Source organism: Euprymna scolopes, chromosome 46, assembly GCF_053919585.1.
Source record: "Euprymna scolopes isolate OS-2025 chromosome 46, ASM5391958v1, whole genome shotgun sequence".
NCBI lineage: Eukaryota > Metazoa > Mollusca > Cephalopoda > Sepiida > Sepiolidae > Euprymna > Euprymna scolopes.
Window position 1 is genome coordinate 74,009,261 of NC_136527.1, and position 17,224 is coordinate 74,026,484.

Sequence of the window (17,224 nt, forward strand, 5' to 3'; positions counted from 1 at the left end):
GTTTCTACATTCTTCATTTCAAGAGTAAAAAAAAAATAAAATTCATATAATTTATACTCTACATGTACATTGAGCACTTTTGAAAAAACATTGGTTTTAGTTCAAGTTAGCAATATATCTGAACTTAATCATTTAATGTGTGTGTGTGTGTATATATATATATATATATATATATATATATATATATATATATAGTCATCCACATACAGTACTGTTTCGCTGTTTCACAGCTCATCAGTGCGGCTAGACAGGCAACTACCTCAAGCCAGGATTGAAACCCGACCGTCTGCATGACAGTCAAAGCTCCTAACCACTACGCTATTGGAAGCTGCTGCGTGAGTCATGAGTTTAACGATGTTTTGACATCGTCCGAACTACCTCTGCTCGATTTGTTTACACAAAGAGTATCGCTTTATACGCTAATGGTAATTTGTGTATCACTTCTCAATATGCCCAACTCAAGATAAGGAGCATTATATATATATATATACACACACACACACATAACTAGTTCATGTATCCACATAAAATGTTATAACAAGATATGAATTTTAATTGTCTGTATGCTAGACTTTGGAGTTCCCTCCCGGTTTCCTGCTTCCTTTACTATACAGACATGCAAACAATAATTGTCTGTATTTTTGAGATGAGGTGTTTTCATTGATTGAGATTGTCGGACTGACTTCCTCATCTTGGTTGTTATAGTCACAACGTTTTGGCCGTTTTGCCCTCCGGCCTTCGTCAGGTGTTTTGTTCCCCAGTTCGATACAAAACACCTGATGAAGGCTGGAGGGCAAAATGACCGAAACGTTGTGACTATAACAACCAAGATGAGGAAGTCAGTCCGACAATCTCAATCAAGATATTTGTTATATAAAAGTGGTCATTAAATTCTAATTAATTGATTTTTGAAGAATTTAATGTTTTTGAAGAAAACTTTGGTTTTTGTGAACAAATATTTACCTGATCTCCATTAGCAGTTTGTTTATTTTTTTGCTGGATTCAAGGACCAGAATTTGTCTGCTTGAAACCATAGATCTTTTTAAGTAGGATTAAAGCTATATAGTGAATGCAGTATTTTGGTGGTAGTGTCTCGTTTAGAGTAAGCAAAGGTTTCTTGTCAGAAAAATGACTTTCACATTCCCCTCCCTTCATCCTCCAAACAAATAGAGCGTGATGCCGAAGTCAAAGAAAATGTTGATTTTTATTTGACTTAATAAATTGGTATGTTTTGATGGACTATCCATGTGGGGTTAGTATTATTTATGTTGTTGGGTTAGTATTATTTGTTATGTCGTTGGGTTAGTATTATTTGTTATGTCGTTGGGTTAGTATTATTTGTTATGTCGTTGGGTTAGTATTATTTGTTATGTCGTTGGGTTAGTATTATTTGTTATGTCGTTGGGTTAGTATTGCTTATGTCGTTGGGTTAGTATTGCTTATGTCGTTGGGTTAGTATTATTTGTTATGTCGTTGGGTTAGTATTATTTGTTATGTCATTAGAACACACATTCATCCAGGATGAACGTGGACAGTCCACAATAGCCAAGATAGTTATGGGCAATCAATCCGACCAGAGTTACATTTGACATCGGCTTTGATGGCGTTTAACTATGTTTTCATCTGGCTTTTCTTTCTTTAAGAAAAGTTGTTTATTATCGTTTCTCTTTCACACTTCCTAATTTGCATATGTGCTTTTTTTCTTTTCCGGCAAGCCAGCTATCTTGCAGCTCCATCTGATATTTTCCTACACGCTCATATGCGCTTTGTTACATTTGCCATTACTGTGAAGCTCTACCTGAAAGAATATTGAGTCTGTTGTGTGTGCAAGAGCTGTAACGAGAAGTCATGGGTGGTGGGAGAACAAGGAAATAAATGATGCCGTATGTTCCTTGCGAAATACTTTGCTACGTGTTGGATTCTCTCTTTTTTTCTTTTCTTTTACTTCAGTAAGTTTTAACAGATCAAGGGAGCTTACTCCTCCTCGAGCTAACACTTGATTCTGTTATGATTTAAATTTATATCCGAGGGCTCTTTTAAGAATAGATACTGTTCCCTTTATGGCTGCTATTTGTATTTCGTTACAGCTTTCTCTTCCAGTGATTGCTTCTAAGTATTTATGAAGATTCTTTTTTATTAAACCAGTTGATCCTATCACAACCGGTATAATGTTTATTTCTTTCAGAGACCATGTCGTTTTTAGATCATTTTTTAGTTCCTGATTTTGTTATCTTTTTTCCCGTTCAGCTCTGTTAAGGCCGAAATCATTTGGGACTGTGACATCGACAATGAGTGCAGTTCTCTCAGGCTTGTTCCATATTACAATATCTGGTTTGATGGCCTTGTCTTTTATGTATCTGCCCGCCTGTATGTCTTTGTCATAGAACACGGTCACATTTCCGTTTGATGTTATTGGTGGTGGTTCATGTTCCCAGATGTTCGTTGCTCTGTCAAGTTGCATCTCTCCACAGACTTGCATACTTTGTTCTGTGTGCGTTAGCGTGTGTGTAATGTTACACGTCCTTATACTAGTTGTCCCGGCCGATCAGAACGACTTGTGAGGAAACTCTGTCGCAAAGGTCACAAACATGAGCTATTGTCAATGTTCTCCTTACTGCAAACTCTACCTGAAAGAATATCGAGTCTGTTGTGTGTGCAAGATATGCTGCTTTGTCTAATTCTCATTTTGTGAAGTTGAATTTCATGTTACTTGCATATTCTACGGCTGTTTGTAAATTTTCTTAAATTACCATTTTTTTTTTTTTGTTTTTTTTTTTAAATATAATTTTAATTAAAAATTTTTTTTAAATTATACAGAAAAAAAGTGATCTTAACTAAATGCAGACGAGATTTGAATTTTCGGAAATATTTTCAATCTCCACCTTTCGACATCAAGCCTTGTCTTCCTCTCTAGCAGATATGTCCCTATAAAAAAAAAAAAAAAATTATAGGGTTTTTGTTGAGAGATTATTAGAATACTGAAGGGCCACCCCCTGACCTTTACTTGGTAGGGGGGAGTTAATTTGCCCTTTTTTTTTTTCTTCTTTGTTTGTATTTATACTTTTCTACATCGATTGTCTAAAACCAATTTAGCATACAAATACGATCAGTGGCACTTAGTCGAATATGACTATAGATAGGATAGTATTTGGTACTCGCCACAGAATGAAAAATGTCATGTTCCAAAAATCATGTAAATTGATCAAGTATTTTTTTAAATATATTATATATTATTTTACCACATTAACCATGGTAAAATATTTCCTTCTCTAAAACTTAAAAAAAAAAAAAAAAAAGTCTTCACATTTTTTAATTTTAAAATTTTTTTTCTTGCCCGCTGAGATCAATAATGACCGAAACAGGAAGATGTGACTATATTTATATAAAGAAAATAAAAATTATAAATTTGCTCTCTTTGATTGAGCACTATCAACGACCCTAGTTGGAATTCAATGATTCTAATCTTTTGAGATATATATATATATATATATATATATATATATATATAGTTGTATTTTTTGGGAAAAAAGGATTCCAGCAGAGTGCTCTATTATAAGGAAAAAATTCCGGAAATAAGAGCTATTATTTATATTTTTTATTTTAAAGAAAATTTATGAAATAAGTCATCAGTACCATCGGTTTCAAACCTGATAATAGGGGACTGTTTTAGATACCCATATCAAGCTCTCTTCAGCCGATATGCATCTGTTTTATAACCAGTATTGGAACAAAAAATTATTGCATTACAAGATCTCTTTTTTTTTTTTTTCTTTTTTTTTTTTAAATGACTTAAAATTCCAAGAATAATATTTTAAACCTTTAAAGTTTTGGACACTAAAGAAAACAAAAGAAAAAGAGGAATTTTGTATGCTTAAAATTTTCTACTATTTTAATAGATTTGAACTGTTTATTTAGTTGCCTATGAAAAAAGTTTGATTAGAATATTTTTTTTTTTTTTTTTTTTTTTTTTGCGCTAAATAGAATAGAATTTTAAACCTCTTCCGAGGAATTTTTCTACTATTTTAATAGATTTGAACTGTTTTAGTTGCCTATGAAAAAAGTTTAATTTGAATTTTTTTTTTTTTTTTTTTTTTTTTTTTTTTTTTGCTAAAATTGTAATATCTGATTTTCTTCCTTAAAAAAAAAATACTTGATCATTTTGGAATACGACATCTTCGTTCCGTGATTAGTACGTATGTCATAGATATTTTTGTATTTTTTTTCCCACACAAATGAGGACCAAAATTAAAAAAAAAAAAGAAAAGGTTACTGGATTTGAAAAGGGTTGATATGCTGTAAAACAAACACACAAACAAACATAAGAGCGATGACCTCCTTATTTTTTCTTTTTGTAAAACTATTTTTTTTTTTCATATCTTAAAAGAAAAAAACAAACTATATTTAAGAAAACAACTTATGTTTATTTATTAAAAGTTTTAACGACAAAGTAACTTTGTAATTTTTTAAAAGATTTAAAAAGAAAAATCAACCGATTTACTATTTTGTTACCGATGAGTACGCACGGGGGTTGATCGTCTCGTCACTGAACCTAAATTGTGGATAAAACATGTAGGCTAATCTTTCTACCACTGTCACTATCATAGTTGTAAGACCCGGTTGCTTTTTCGTCTGCTTACATTTCTTGGTTAGCTTATAAAAAAAAAAAAAACAAGCTTCTATCTTTACATCATCAACGCTCTGATCCCCATCTGGCATCAATTGAAATGGATGGCTCTCGTATTGGGGAGGCTCCATGTTTTGACAAGCTTTTGGATTTGACCTTTACTCCTGATCTGAAATGGAACACGTACATCAGGTCTGTTGCCAAGGACGCTAGGAAAATGGTGGGATCCTTCTACCGCTCCAGAACATATCTGACTACTGATGCAATTCTCTATCTGTATAAAAGCCGAGTACATCAAGGGTGGAGTACTGTTGCCACATCTGGGCAGAAGCTGCTAAAAACAGCCTATCCTGCTTTGACAGAGTACAAAATAGACTTCGTAGCTTAGTGGGGGGGGGGGGCTCTTTTCTCTTTCCTGCAGCCTCCTCTCCCACAGAAGAGACGTTGCGGGCCTGTCTTTGTTTTATCGTTATTTCCATGGCAAGAGCTCGTCTGAGCTCCAATCTCTCGTCCCCCCCCCCTCGCCAATCGTTCACTAGTAACACCCGTCTGGCTGAAACTACTGTCAATAATTTTCCCCACTCTTTATCTGTGCCTAAATTCAAACGTAGATTCCATGAGCAGAGCTTCTTTCTCAGAAGTGCACGACTGTGGAACTCTCTTCCGTTTGCCTGTTTCCCACCTGACTACAACTTGGATGTCTTCAAGACCAACATAAATTTCTGACAAACTGCCCTCTAAAGTAAGACACTCTATCAAATCTACATAACCATCTCATTGATAACTTTACACGCAATAACCCTTATCCCTGAGTGGCCTCCGGGCCTTGATAAGTGGTGACCTCCATGTAAAAAAAAAAAAAAAAAAGGCCTTGCATATGTGTGTATAAGGGAAAGGTTTCAGTACCTCAGTTGCCAGATATGTGCTGTTCCCAGTTTTGGTGGCAGCATGCAAAAACATGTCTTTTCTTGTTCAAGTCTCACTAGCTAAGAGAGAGGGTTTCACTGGATTTAACGTGATTTGCATAACTTTCACCTGGTGTCGCTCTCTGACATAATCTCATAAACTGTTCAATTCACACAATTATTATCTAATTTAAAATGACCTGAAAGCAAAACAAAAAAAAACAAAAAAAACAGATTCCGTTTCACTTATCCTTGTTAAACAATAAATGATTTTGAAACAAAATCATGTAAATATTACAAAAAAAAAAAAAATATTTATAACTACCCGGCGTTGTCCAGGATGCAGTAAAGTCCTTTTAGTTTTTAAGCTTTATTTCTTTTTTAAGCCTATACAGAAAAAGAAATAAAATTTAAATTGTAAGGTAGACAACTTCCATTATATTCTTCAATTAAAAAAGATTGTCAATAACATGCTAGAACAATAACAAATGAAAATTGGCTAATCAGAATGCAACGTGACCATTACGTCTCAAATGGACAAATAAATAAAAATATGGCTCAGTCTTTTATCTTTTTTACAAAACATTTTTATTACCGTTACTTCTGGCACTACTTAAAAATCTCTTCCCATCGTCCATCTCGCTCGGCTACTGCTGCTAATATCTTCACATGCTCCTGCTGATATTTTCCAACGCACTCACGCGTTGCAAGAATCAGTTTGGTTTGTCAGCTTAAGTGTTATTTGGGTCTGACTTTAAAAACAACCCAAGTAGGTAACTTTATGTTAGATATATAGTTATGTTCTAGAATGTTAAATCAACATTCTGACTTTTTTGACTTAACATAATTTCACGAAACCGAAATGGAAGAGTGATATTCAATTATGTTTGCACTCAAATAAAACCAGAAACAGATTTATGCAACGATCCTATATATATAATGTAGTAAATGCAAAACAAAAAATTTCTAATATTTCATGGATTTTTTTTTTATCCAAACATTTGTTAATATAAACCATTTTAAAAACAAATTTTTTTCTAAAACATTTTTTTTTTCTAAAACATTTTTTTTTTCTAAAACATTTTTTTTTTCTAAAACATTTTTTTTTCTAAAACATTTTTTTTTCTAAAACATTTTTTTTTTCTAAAACATTTTTTTTTTCTTAAACATTTTTTTTTTCTAAAACATTTTTTTTTTCTAAAACATTTTTTTTTTTCTAAAACATTTTTTTTTTCTAAAACATTTTTTTTTCCTAAAACATTTTTTTTTCCTAAAACATTTTTTTTTCTAAAACATTTTTTTTTTCTAAAACATTTTTTTTTCTAAAACATTTTTTTTTTCTAAAACATTTTTTTTTCCTAAAACATTTTTTTTTCTAAAAGAGATAATGGATTAGCTATTACTGCATGTGGGTTAGTCTTTTTCCTATAACATCTTGGGAGAAAAAAAAAAAGCGTTCAGCAGTAAATGAATACTATCCCGCGGTCAAAAAAAAAAAAAAATTAGGTCTGGATGATTTTTCTCTAACCTCTTTCACCTTTTGGTTGTTTACATTTTTTTTTTTTCTAAAACATTTCTTTTTCTAAAACATTTTTTTTTCTAAAACATTTTTTTTTCTAAAACATTTTTTTTTCTAAAACATTTTTTTTTCTAAAACATTTTTTTTTTCTAAAACATTTTTTTTTTCTAAAACATTTTTTTTTTTTCTAGAACATTTTTTTTTTCTAAAACATTTTTTTTTCTAAAACATTTTTTTTTTCTAAAACATTTTTTTTTTCTAAAACATTTTTTTTTTCTAAAACATTTTTTTTTTCTAAAACATTTTTTTTTTTCTAAAACATTTTTTTTTTCTAAAACATTTTTTTTTTCTAAAACATTTTTTTTTTCTAAAACATTTTTTTTCTAAAACATTTTTTTTCTAAAACATTTTTTTTTTTCTAAAACATTTTTTTTTCTAAAACATTTTTTTTTCTAAAACATTTTTTTTTTTCTAAAACATTTTTTTTTTTCTAAAACATTTTTTTTTTTCTAAAACATTTTTTTTTTTTCTAAAACATTTTTTTTTTTTCTAAAACATTTTTTTTTTTCTAAAACATTTTTTTTTTTCTAAAACATTTCTTTTTTCTAAAACATTTCTTTTTTCTAAACATTTTTTTTGAAACAAACTTTTTTCCCCAAAACAAATTTTTTTGCCCCAAAGCAGTTTTTTTTAAACAAAGATTTTTCAAAACAATTTTTTTGTTTTTGAACAATTTTTTTTATTTAAAACAAATTTCCAAACCATTAAAAAAATAAAAGAAGTAGAACATAGACATTTTTTCAATTTTTTTTTTTTCTGAAACAAAATTTTTCTTTTTTAAAAACATTTTTGTCTATGGAAACAATTTTATTTTTTCAAAATATTTTATTAAATCTTTCCTCACCTTTTTGCAACTGACAAAAAAAAAATTAGGTCTGGATGATTTTTCTCTAACCTCTTTCACGTTTTGGTTGTTTACATTTGTTTTTTTTGTTTTTTTTTTTACATTATGTTCTGTAGAAATGCAATTAAATTATTGAATTTTATAATAAACAAAACTGAGTTGGTTTTTTGTTTTTGATTTGGCAATGGATGCTTTAGACTCTGCAGAGGCTTCAGATCTTGTGGGATTGTTAATTCTATATACCTTCACAAGCATATTTGATACTACGGATATCGGCCTATGTAGAGATGATGGATTAGCTATGATAAAAGATTCTAACAAAGTCAAGGGAGATAACTTTAAGAAAATCATACACAAGGAAATGAAAAAACTATGCCTAAAAGTAGACGTATTAGTTAACATAAAAATAACAAACTTCCTGGACGTCACGTTAAATTTACATAAAAACACATATGGACCCTACTTAAAAGATAATGCTAATCCAATATATGTAAACCCAAGCCCCCCCCCCCCACCATCAATTATAAAACAGATTCCTAACTCGATCGTCAGTAAATTCATCAATAATTCAAGTGATGAAAATGTATTTAATAGGTCAATCAACATCTACGACACAGCTTTAAAAAATAGTGGGTACAAAAATATTTATATTAAATATAAACAACAAAACACCAATAACTATAATAAAATTAAAAATAGAAGAAAAAGAAATATAATCTGGTATACACCACCATACAATCAAATGTTAAAAACAAAATTTGGCAAGAAATTTCTAGACCTCATCAAAAAGCATTTCCCCGTAATCAATCCCTGACACAAAATCTTCAATAAACCCTAACCCTAACCTAGTTATCATACGTATTAAATAAGAGTAATGAAAACAACAACAAAATAAATATAAAAAGTAAACATAATAAAACTAACGCAAAGGCAAACTATAATAGAATTAAAAATACTAATAATGAACAAGATAAATGCAACGGTAGATCCTGCACACTCTGTCCACTTCAAAATAAATGTCTAATCAAAAGCATAGTTTACTATATTTGCAAAAGAAAACCCGAATAACAAGAAATATTACATAGGTATGACTTCCTTAGATTTCAAAACCAATATTATGACCATAAAAATACATTCAAAAACAAAAAACACAGAATGGAAACAGCACTAGCAAACAAATACTGGGAACTCAAAGAAAGTGGACATTCGCCGGTTGTTGAATGGAAAATAGTAAGACAAGCAAACACATGTAGAAACCTAGATGATCCAGGTAGATTATGCTTTCATGAAAAATTTGCTATCCTATACTTTAAAGAACCCCAACATCTATGAAACTGTAGGAGAGAAATAGCGAACAACTATGTGAACAGAATAAACTTTACTCTAGGATAGCCATACAAAATAAATTTTAAAATTGACAATAACAATAGAAAATTAATAAATAAATAATAAAATAAACATATATATTCATAAATAAGTATATGTATATATAAAATAAAATATGTATTATGTACGTTTGAAGCCAAAACAACGTATTATTAAAAAATAAGCAGACATTTATTTTGTTTGAAATTATATTGAAATTCATAAATATATTTCGAAGGAAAACTTCATCTTCAGTATGTCTTTCTTTCTTTTTTTTTTTTTCTTTGCCATGTTGTTGGAGCAGAGAATCAGCAAGTAGAAGTCCGTTTGTATACATACTTTATTTTATTGAAACTCAACCAGCGCTTCTAAGGAACAAAAATCTTAACGTGAATCCCGCATGACCAACGCACCGTTTAGAGATGGACAGCCCAACCTCAGATGCAGTGATCAGTCGTTTTAGAGGCTATTTTGCCAGGTATGGTATACCAGACATTCTCATTTCTGACAACGGACCCCAATTCTCACCAACATATTTCGAAAGTTTGCAAAAAGATTGGGCGTTTACTCATGAAACAATATCCCCCAGCAACAGTCAAGCAAACGGTGCTGCTGTGAAAATAATGAAGCCTCTAATGTGGAAGTGCAAGGCTACTAAATATGCGAGATATACAATATTTCTTCTTTTTTTCCTTTTTTTTTTACAATCACATTTAAAAGATGATTAAATTTGTATTTAAATTACCAAAATGTTAATGCTTATCTATATGAATAAATTAGAAAAGTTTTGTTTTGTGTTTATAACCAAGTTATGAATGAGGTGTTTGTTATTTGAATAAATGTTTGCAAACCGACCACGCCAGCTTGTTTGGAATAAACCTTTTGCAATATTTATTGCTTTTCGGATTTAAATAACTTTGTAGCAGTTAAACAAATGAGGTCAACTTTCTATTGTAGTTACACGCAATCTTTTGCAAAGTGACTAGTTTGTAGTTCTGTTGGCTAAAACAGGCTTTTAAAAACTGACGTAGAAATATACGAGTCAATTGAAGCATTTCTGCTCATTCTCAGACGTGCCATTTTCTAATCTCGCCTTTCTTCACGAACGAGGGGAGACAGAAATAAGCTAAATTATTATTTAATCATCAAATGTAGTTAAACACAATAAAAATGTAGAAGAAAGAATGTAATCACCTTTTGAGATCCAACTTTTAATGATACATGACCGGCCACTGAGACAGGCGAGAGCGAATTCGATGGTCGCAATATTAGTTCAGCACAAAAGCTAATAGGCTGACGGGCAACAGTACCAACCACGAAGAGAACTGAGCCAACTTCACGTGGGCAGCAATGTTTTTTTTTTTTTACATGGGGTTCACTTATCAAGGCCGAAGGCCACTCAGGGATAAGGGTTATTGCGTGTACAGCTTGTAAACGAACTTTGTATAACTCCATTCAAATGTTAACTGTCTGTCCCCTATATGATAAAAACAAGACCATCTCTTTTGACAGGTAGATAATTCCAAACCTGTCTCCTTTCTTCTCTTCCTCTATTTGAAAAGCAAGATCATCTGGTGTTTTGTCTATCAGCTTGTATACGAACTTTGTATAACTCCATTCAAGTGTTAACTGTCTGTCCCCATCATCATGTGAAGTATCTCCCCTCTATATGTGTTAACAAAAACTGTTGCATAAATGTCTTGGCTCTGTATTAATAATAATATTTATTTATTTATTTATTTTTTTTTTTTACATGAGGGGTCACCACTTATCAAGGCCCGAAGGCCACTCAGGGATAAGGGTTATTGCATGTACAGTAATCAATGAGATAGTATTGTAGTAATCATTAGTATTGGGGGATTTTGATAGAGTGTCTTACTTAAGGGGGCGGTTTGTCAGGAGTTTGTTTATGTTGGACTTGAAGACGTCCAAGTTGTAGTCAGGTGGTAAACAGGCAAGCGGCAGAGAGTTCCACTGGCGTGCAGTTCCAAGAAAGAAGCTTTGCTCATGGAATCTACGTTTGGGTTTAGGCACAGATAAAGAGTGGGGAAAATTATTGACAGTAGTTTCAGGCAGACGGGTGTTTCTTGTGAAAGATTGGCGACGGGGGATGTCTGAGTCCAATCTCTAAGACCTCACAAGAGAATGGAAGGAAGCTACGGTAAGAAAAAAGGTTGACTGGTCCGTTGTAGGAAGTGGAAAATACAAGTGGACAGCGATACCGCCGCAACCGCTGTTTTATATGCCAAACATTACAATCGAAACAGTCTTTCGCAACAACCAAGAAGCAATATCTACAACCACAGGGTATGGCGCAATGGTCTTCTAAAGAAAATTAGATCATATGGAAGAATACATAATGTAATTAAATCCAAGTTGTCCTGGACGGTCGTACATCTAAACAATATGATATAATGGTATTGGTTTATATTGGAGAGGATGATATATTAAAACGTGTCATGTGTTATCTAGTGGATGTAAGATATTGTTCTTTTAACAGACAGATAATAAACGTATAAATCGTATGTATGTTCTTTAGCCAGGAGGACATGATATTGACGTGTAAACTGAATAATGTTGTATCAAAACTTATCACACAGGATATTTTTACAGTTCATATGTAAGAAGAAGAATATATGCTTCATACCTTTTTTTTCTTGAAGAGTTCTTCTGTATCTTCCCGCTGCTCTGTGACGAACCGGGAAGCCAATTGAGACATCTGTTCTTCTTTGTGAAAACCATAAAACAACTCTTTATATTTTTATAATATAAATTTATTTCAGTTGTCTCAAATGGTTTTCACAGGATCTGCAGTTCGTTTACATGTTCTATTCTTACAGCTCGTTCCCTAGCTGTCTGTCGACCCCTGTCTAGACGTCTGTCCGCTCTGGTGGTCGATCCTCAATTCTCTGAATCTCTCCAAAACTAACTACATCACGTGTTCTCTTACGTCACCTAATTACGTGTCTCAGACCAACCTAATCCCACAGCTAGTTATTTGTTTATTCAAAACCCCAAAATAATGTTTACATATATTTTCTATTTTCACATTCTTTTTGCGATTCACACGTCAATCATTTTTTTCGCAATTTAATTGTTTATTCTCCTAATCATAATAACTGATCCAGCGACCATCCGTCGCTCAAATCAATTAATAAGAATACAATAACAATAATAATAATGTTTTGACCCTTGACCCCACTTGCCACAGTTAACAGATACTATGCTATGATCACAGCCTAAATGGTCATAACATTACATTCCAAAGTTTTGATAAACTTGTGAGATTTTCATCTATATTTTCACTGGTGCCAAAACCAAACAAAATAGAAGGAAACATGAAATATTTCCAAGCATTTGGTGATCAGACAAAACCAGCACCAGAAAAAAAATTCCAAGCATGTTAAATTTTTTATATTAAATGTTTTCTTCCGCAATTTGTTTATTCTTCTAATCATAATAACTAATCCAGCGAGCATCCATCGCTCAAATCAATTAATAAGAATACAATAATAATAATGTTTTGACCCATGACCCCGCTTGCCACAGTTAACAGATACTACGCTATGATCACAGCCTAAAGGGTCATAACATTACAGTATCACTGGAAGAATACATAATGTAATTAAATCCTTCTTAAGTAAGAGAAAAGTCCAAGTTGTCCTGGACTGTCATACATCTAAACAAAATGATATAAATGCGGGAGTACCTCAGGGGTCAATCCTTGGACCTCTATTATTCCTGATATTCATAAATGACCCCCTTGATAAAATTGTTTCGGAGGTGGGTATATTTGCTGATGACACCACTCTCTATAACAGGCATGAGAGGAAAACAAATGAACACATATCTAAAGAAATGGCAGAAACACTAGAGGATGACCTCCAATCTGTAGTGGAATGGGGACAAAAATGGATGGTCACATTCAATGCTGCCAAGACTAAGCTTGTTTCCTTCAATAAATACAAGGAACCTTCACTACCACCAATAGCAATGGCAAGAACACATTGCCTGGAAGTACTTCTTTTAAACTCCTTGGCCTAACGTTTACAGGGAACATGAACTGGAATATATACATTAGGAGCATTGCCAAGGCTGCTCCAAAGAGGGTGGGCTCTCTCTACCGTGCTAGAAAACTACTTACGCCTGAAAGTATCCTGTACCTCTATAAGGCCACCATTCGCCCATGTATGGAGTATTGTCACATTTGGGCTGGTACCTCTGCTACTAGTCTCTCACTCCTGGACAGGGTTCAAAAGAAGGTCCTGAACTGTCATCTAAGCCTCTGTCCCATTGACGAAATGTTGCATCCCTCTGCCTGTTCTACAAATACTTTAACGGTGAATGCTCTGATAACCTGCAAGCACTTGTACCTCCTCGACGTTACTACCCCCAACAAGCAACTAAGTCCCACCCCTTTACAGTAGAGATCCCTAGGTGTAAGAAAGCATTTTACTCCAATAGTTTCTTCCCCAGAACTGCAAGTCTTTGGAACTCCCTTCCGGGATTCTGCTGTCCCAACTGTACTGATATGCAAAAGTTTAAATGTAATGTGAACAAACATCTTTTTACTCATCCCCCTCTATAATGCCTCTGCAAATTATGCCGCCGATAGTAGCCCCCTACTTCAAAGTGGCACTATGCCTTGTTTGGAGTGAAAATGAAAAAAAAAAACAAAAAAAAAAAAAACTCTGAGATATAAAGTCTCACCCCACACAAGCAGACACAATGAGATGGAAGCCGCAGCAGACCAACAGGAGTCAAACGAGGGACCAATACCACCAACGCAAACAAGATCGGGTCAAGTCATAAAAATGCTTGCCATGCATGAATCAAACGATTTATCCCAATTTTAGCAAAAGACACCCCCCTCCAGACAACAAAAAAAATGAAATAATCTTATCTATCTATATAAATATAAAAGTGAACGTGTGTGTGTGTACATTTTCCAAGGCAATAACTGTCAATTTAAAGTCTACAGACTCGAAATTTGATATACAAGGTATTGAGATTTGGAAAAATCTTTGATCAGTTTGGTTTCCGGACAGAAATTTGGCTGTTAAGGGGTCAAAGTTCAACGATTTGACCTTTGAGAACTCTACCAAACTCCTCCGACAATTTGGGTCTAAACCCTTGAAATTTTAGGTATAGGTTCCTTGGACATGGATCTAACTTAATAACTTGATTTGAGCCCCAAACAATAAATGTTAAAGAGTCATAATAGGGGTCAAAGTTTAAAAACAAATTGACCTCTGCAGTCTGTACCAAATTACTCAGACAATTTCTGGTCTAAAAATTTGAAATTTTACATAAAGGGTATTCAGAGATAGGGCAAGCTTTTTAATCGGTTTGGGTCGAAAATTTTTAGTTACCAATATATAAATGTAGGTATTTATGTTTGCATGTCTGCCTAAAACTTTCGACAGAGGAGACGGATTTTTACAAGATCAGTATCGTTTTGAAGATCGACCTTTCAGACGACAAATATCGAAAAATTGGCTAAAAACATAAACATCTTCACCTTCAACTGGGCACTTTTCTACAGATGGGGGTCGTTTTTTTCGCCGATATTTTTGAAAGTCATCCTCTCCTTTCGACTGTCTAGCCTTAATTTAAACATACATCACTTCTGGTTTGGCGGAGATCGTAACAGCAAAGCCGTCAGGTTTTTTTCCTCCTTCGCAGTACGGGTTCAAGCCTGCCTTCCTACTACCATTTTTTTTTTTTTTTTTTTCTCTACATACACATCCAAACACCTGGGCAACGCCGGGCTGAAATGCTAATCTATAAATATAAAAGCGAAAATGTATGTTTGTATGTATGTATGTATGTATGTATGTGTGTTCGCTTTTTCTGTGTGTCTACAAAAGGCTTCTTTCAGAGAAGCGGTCGCTCGCTTCACAACCTTTTAAAACTTTTTATATCACATATAAATCGTAATATCTCACAGTTAACAACGAAGCTCGCCTGTCTATTTAATTTGCTCGATTTCGAGAAGATAAATATTCAACATTTGTCGCTCGCCGTATGTGGGTTAGTCTTTTTCCTATAACATCTTGGGGGGGGAAAAAAAAAGCGTTCAGCATTAAATGAAATCCCGCAGTCAAACTTGACCTCATTAACTCATTAAAACGAGCACCTACTAAATCCAAGTAATTAAATAAATTCAAACGTGTTTCCGTAAGCATGTTGCGGTGGGGCAATGGTTAACGTCGCACGTTTTCTTTTTTTCACAACTTTACCTCAAGGGTTCGGGTTCGATCCTCATACTCTTTTTTTTTTTTAACCCCCCCCCCCACACACACCTCCAAACACCCGAGCAACGCCGGGTACCCCTCGCTTGTATATATATAAAAGTGATATTTTGTGTCTGTGTGTGTACATTTCCCTACCAAACTACTCTGTCAATTTTCAGTCTACAGACTCAAAAATATTTTTAATCAGTTTTCGGCCAGAAATTTGACTGTCAAGGGGTCAAAATTCAACGATTTGATCTTTGAAACCTCTACTAAACTCCTCTGCCAATTTTGGGTCTAAACACTTGAAAATTTATATGTAGATTACTTGGACATAGATCAAACTTTTTAATTTGATTTCAACCCCCCCCCCCCCGCCTAAAAATAAATGTTAAGGGGTCAAAGTTAAAAGAAATTTGACTTCTGCAGTCAAATTACTCAGCCAATTTCTGGTCTAAACATTTGAAATTTTACATAAAGGGCATTCAGAGATGGGGCAAGCTTTTTAATCAGTTTGGTTCGAAAATTTGAGCTGCCAAGAGGTCAAAATTCAAAAGATTTGACCTTTGCGGGTCTAGCAAACTACTCAGCCAATTTGAAATTTTACATAACGGGTATTCAGACATGTGGTAAGCATTTTAATAAGTTTGGGGGCGAAAGTTTTGATGCCAAAAGGTCAAAGTCGAAAGAGTTGACCTTTGCGGACTCTACCGAATTCCTCTGCCAATTTTGGGTCTAAAGACTTGAAATTTTAGATGTAGGTAACTTAGATGTGGGTAAAACTTAGTATTTTGATCTCAAATCAAAATAATAAATGTTAAGGGGTCAAAATTGGGGTCAAAGTTAAAAAAAAAAAATGACCTCTGTGGTCTCTACGAAATTACTCGGACAAATTTTGGTCTAAACATTTGAAATCTTGCATTTTATTTATTTATTACATTTTCGCCCCAAATAAGGCACGTCATCACTTTGATGTAGGGGGCTACTATCAGGGACATAAGCTACAGGGGTACTATGTAGGGAGTTGGGCAGCAAGATGTCAGTTCACGTTATACTTGAACTTCTGCATGTCAGTACAGTATGGGAAGCAGGGACCCAAAAGGGAATTCCGAAGTCTAGCTGTTCTGGGGGAGAAACTACTTTAAGGTGTAAGTAACTTGGACATGGGTCAAACATTTTATTTTGATTTGAAACAAAAACAATAAATATATATATATTATTCCTTAATTGGAATTCATTTTTGAGATGATCATTATATATATTAATTTATTTTTTATTTCGGACTATTATTCTCATCTTTATTAGTTGTTGTTTTTTTATCTTTTGTTGGTTTTGTTTATTCACAACGTTTCGGCCAACTATTCCTCTGGCCTTCGTCAGTGGCAGTGATGGCTGAGAATGCAGTTAGGAGATTCGAAGTTCCTATCTGTCGCGGTTACCACCTGACAAAGGCCAGAGGAATAGTTGGCCGAAACACGTTGTGAATAAACAAAACCAATAAAAGATAAAAAAAGCAACAACAAATAAAGATGAGAATAATAGTCCGAAATGAAAATAAATTAAAAACAATAAATGTTTAGGAGTTAAAATTGGGGTCAAAGTTTTAAAAAAATTTAGCAAAAAAAAAAAAAAAAAAAAGAAAAGCGGAGAAATTTTTTTTTTTATTGATGT

General features: G+C 33.2%; 2 protein-coding genes across 4 annotated transcripts in view; one reads left to right on the forward strand and one right to left on the reverse strand.

Moving 5' to 3' along the window:
- The window catches only part of LOC145271400 (ubiquitin carboxyl-terminal hydrolase 30-like), an 85,761-nt gene extending 75,636 nt beyond the window's left edge, over window positions 1-10,125 (forward strand). For 2 of the 3 annotated variants that reach the window (XM_080126934.1, XM_080126935.1), the window contains exon 9: window positions 9,622-10,125. Coding sequence is in view for 2 of the 3 variants with exons in the window: in XM_080126935.1 (XP_079983061.1) it covers window positions 9,622-9,636 (15 nt within the window). In the remaining variant the exon portion in view is untranslated. The remainder of the gene's footprint in view (window positions 1-9,621) is intronic. The other variant, XM_080126936.1, reaches the window with a different exon arrangement.
- A 7,067-nt stretch (window positions 10,126-17,192) lies between these two features.
- LOC145271401 (xyloside xylosyltransferase 1-like) overlaps window positions 17,193-17,224 on the reverse strand; it is a 10,274-nt gene continuing 10,242 nt past the window's right edge. The window contains exon 2 of the mRNA XM_080126937.1: window positions 17,193-17,224. This exon is cut by the window's right edge and continues 758 nt beyond it. The gene's annotated coding sequence lies outside the window, so the exon portion shown is untranslated.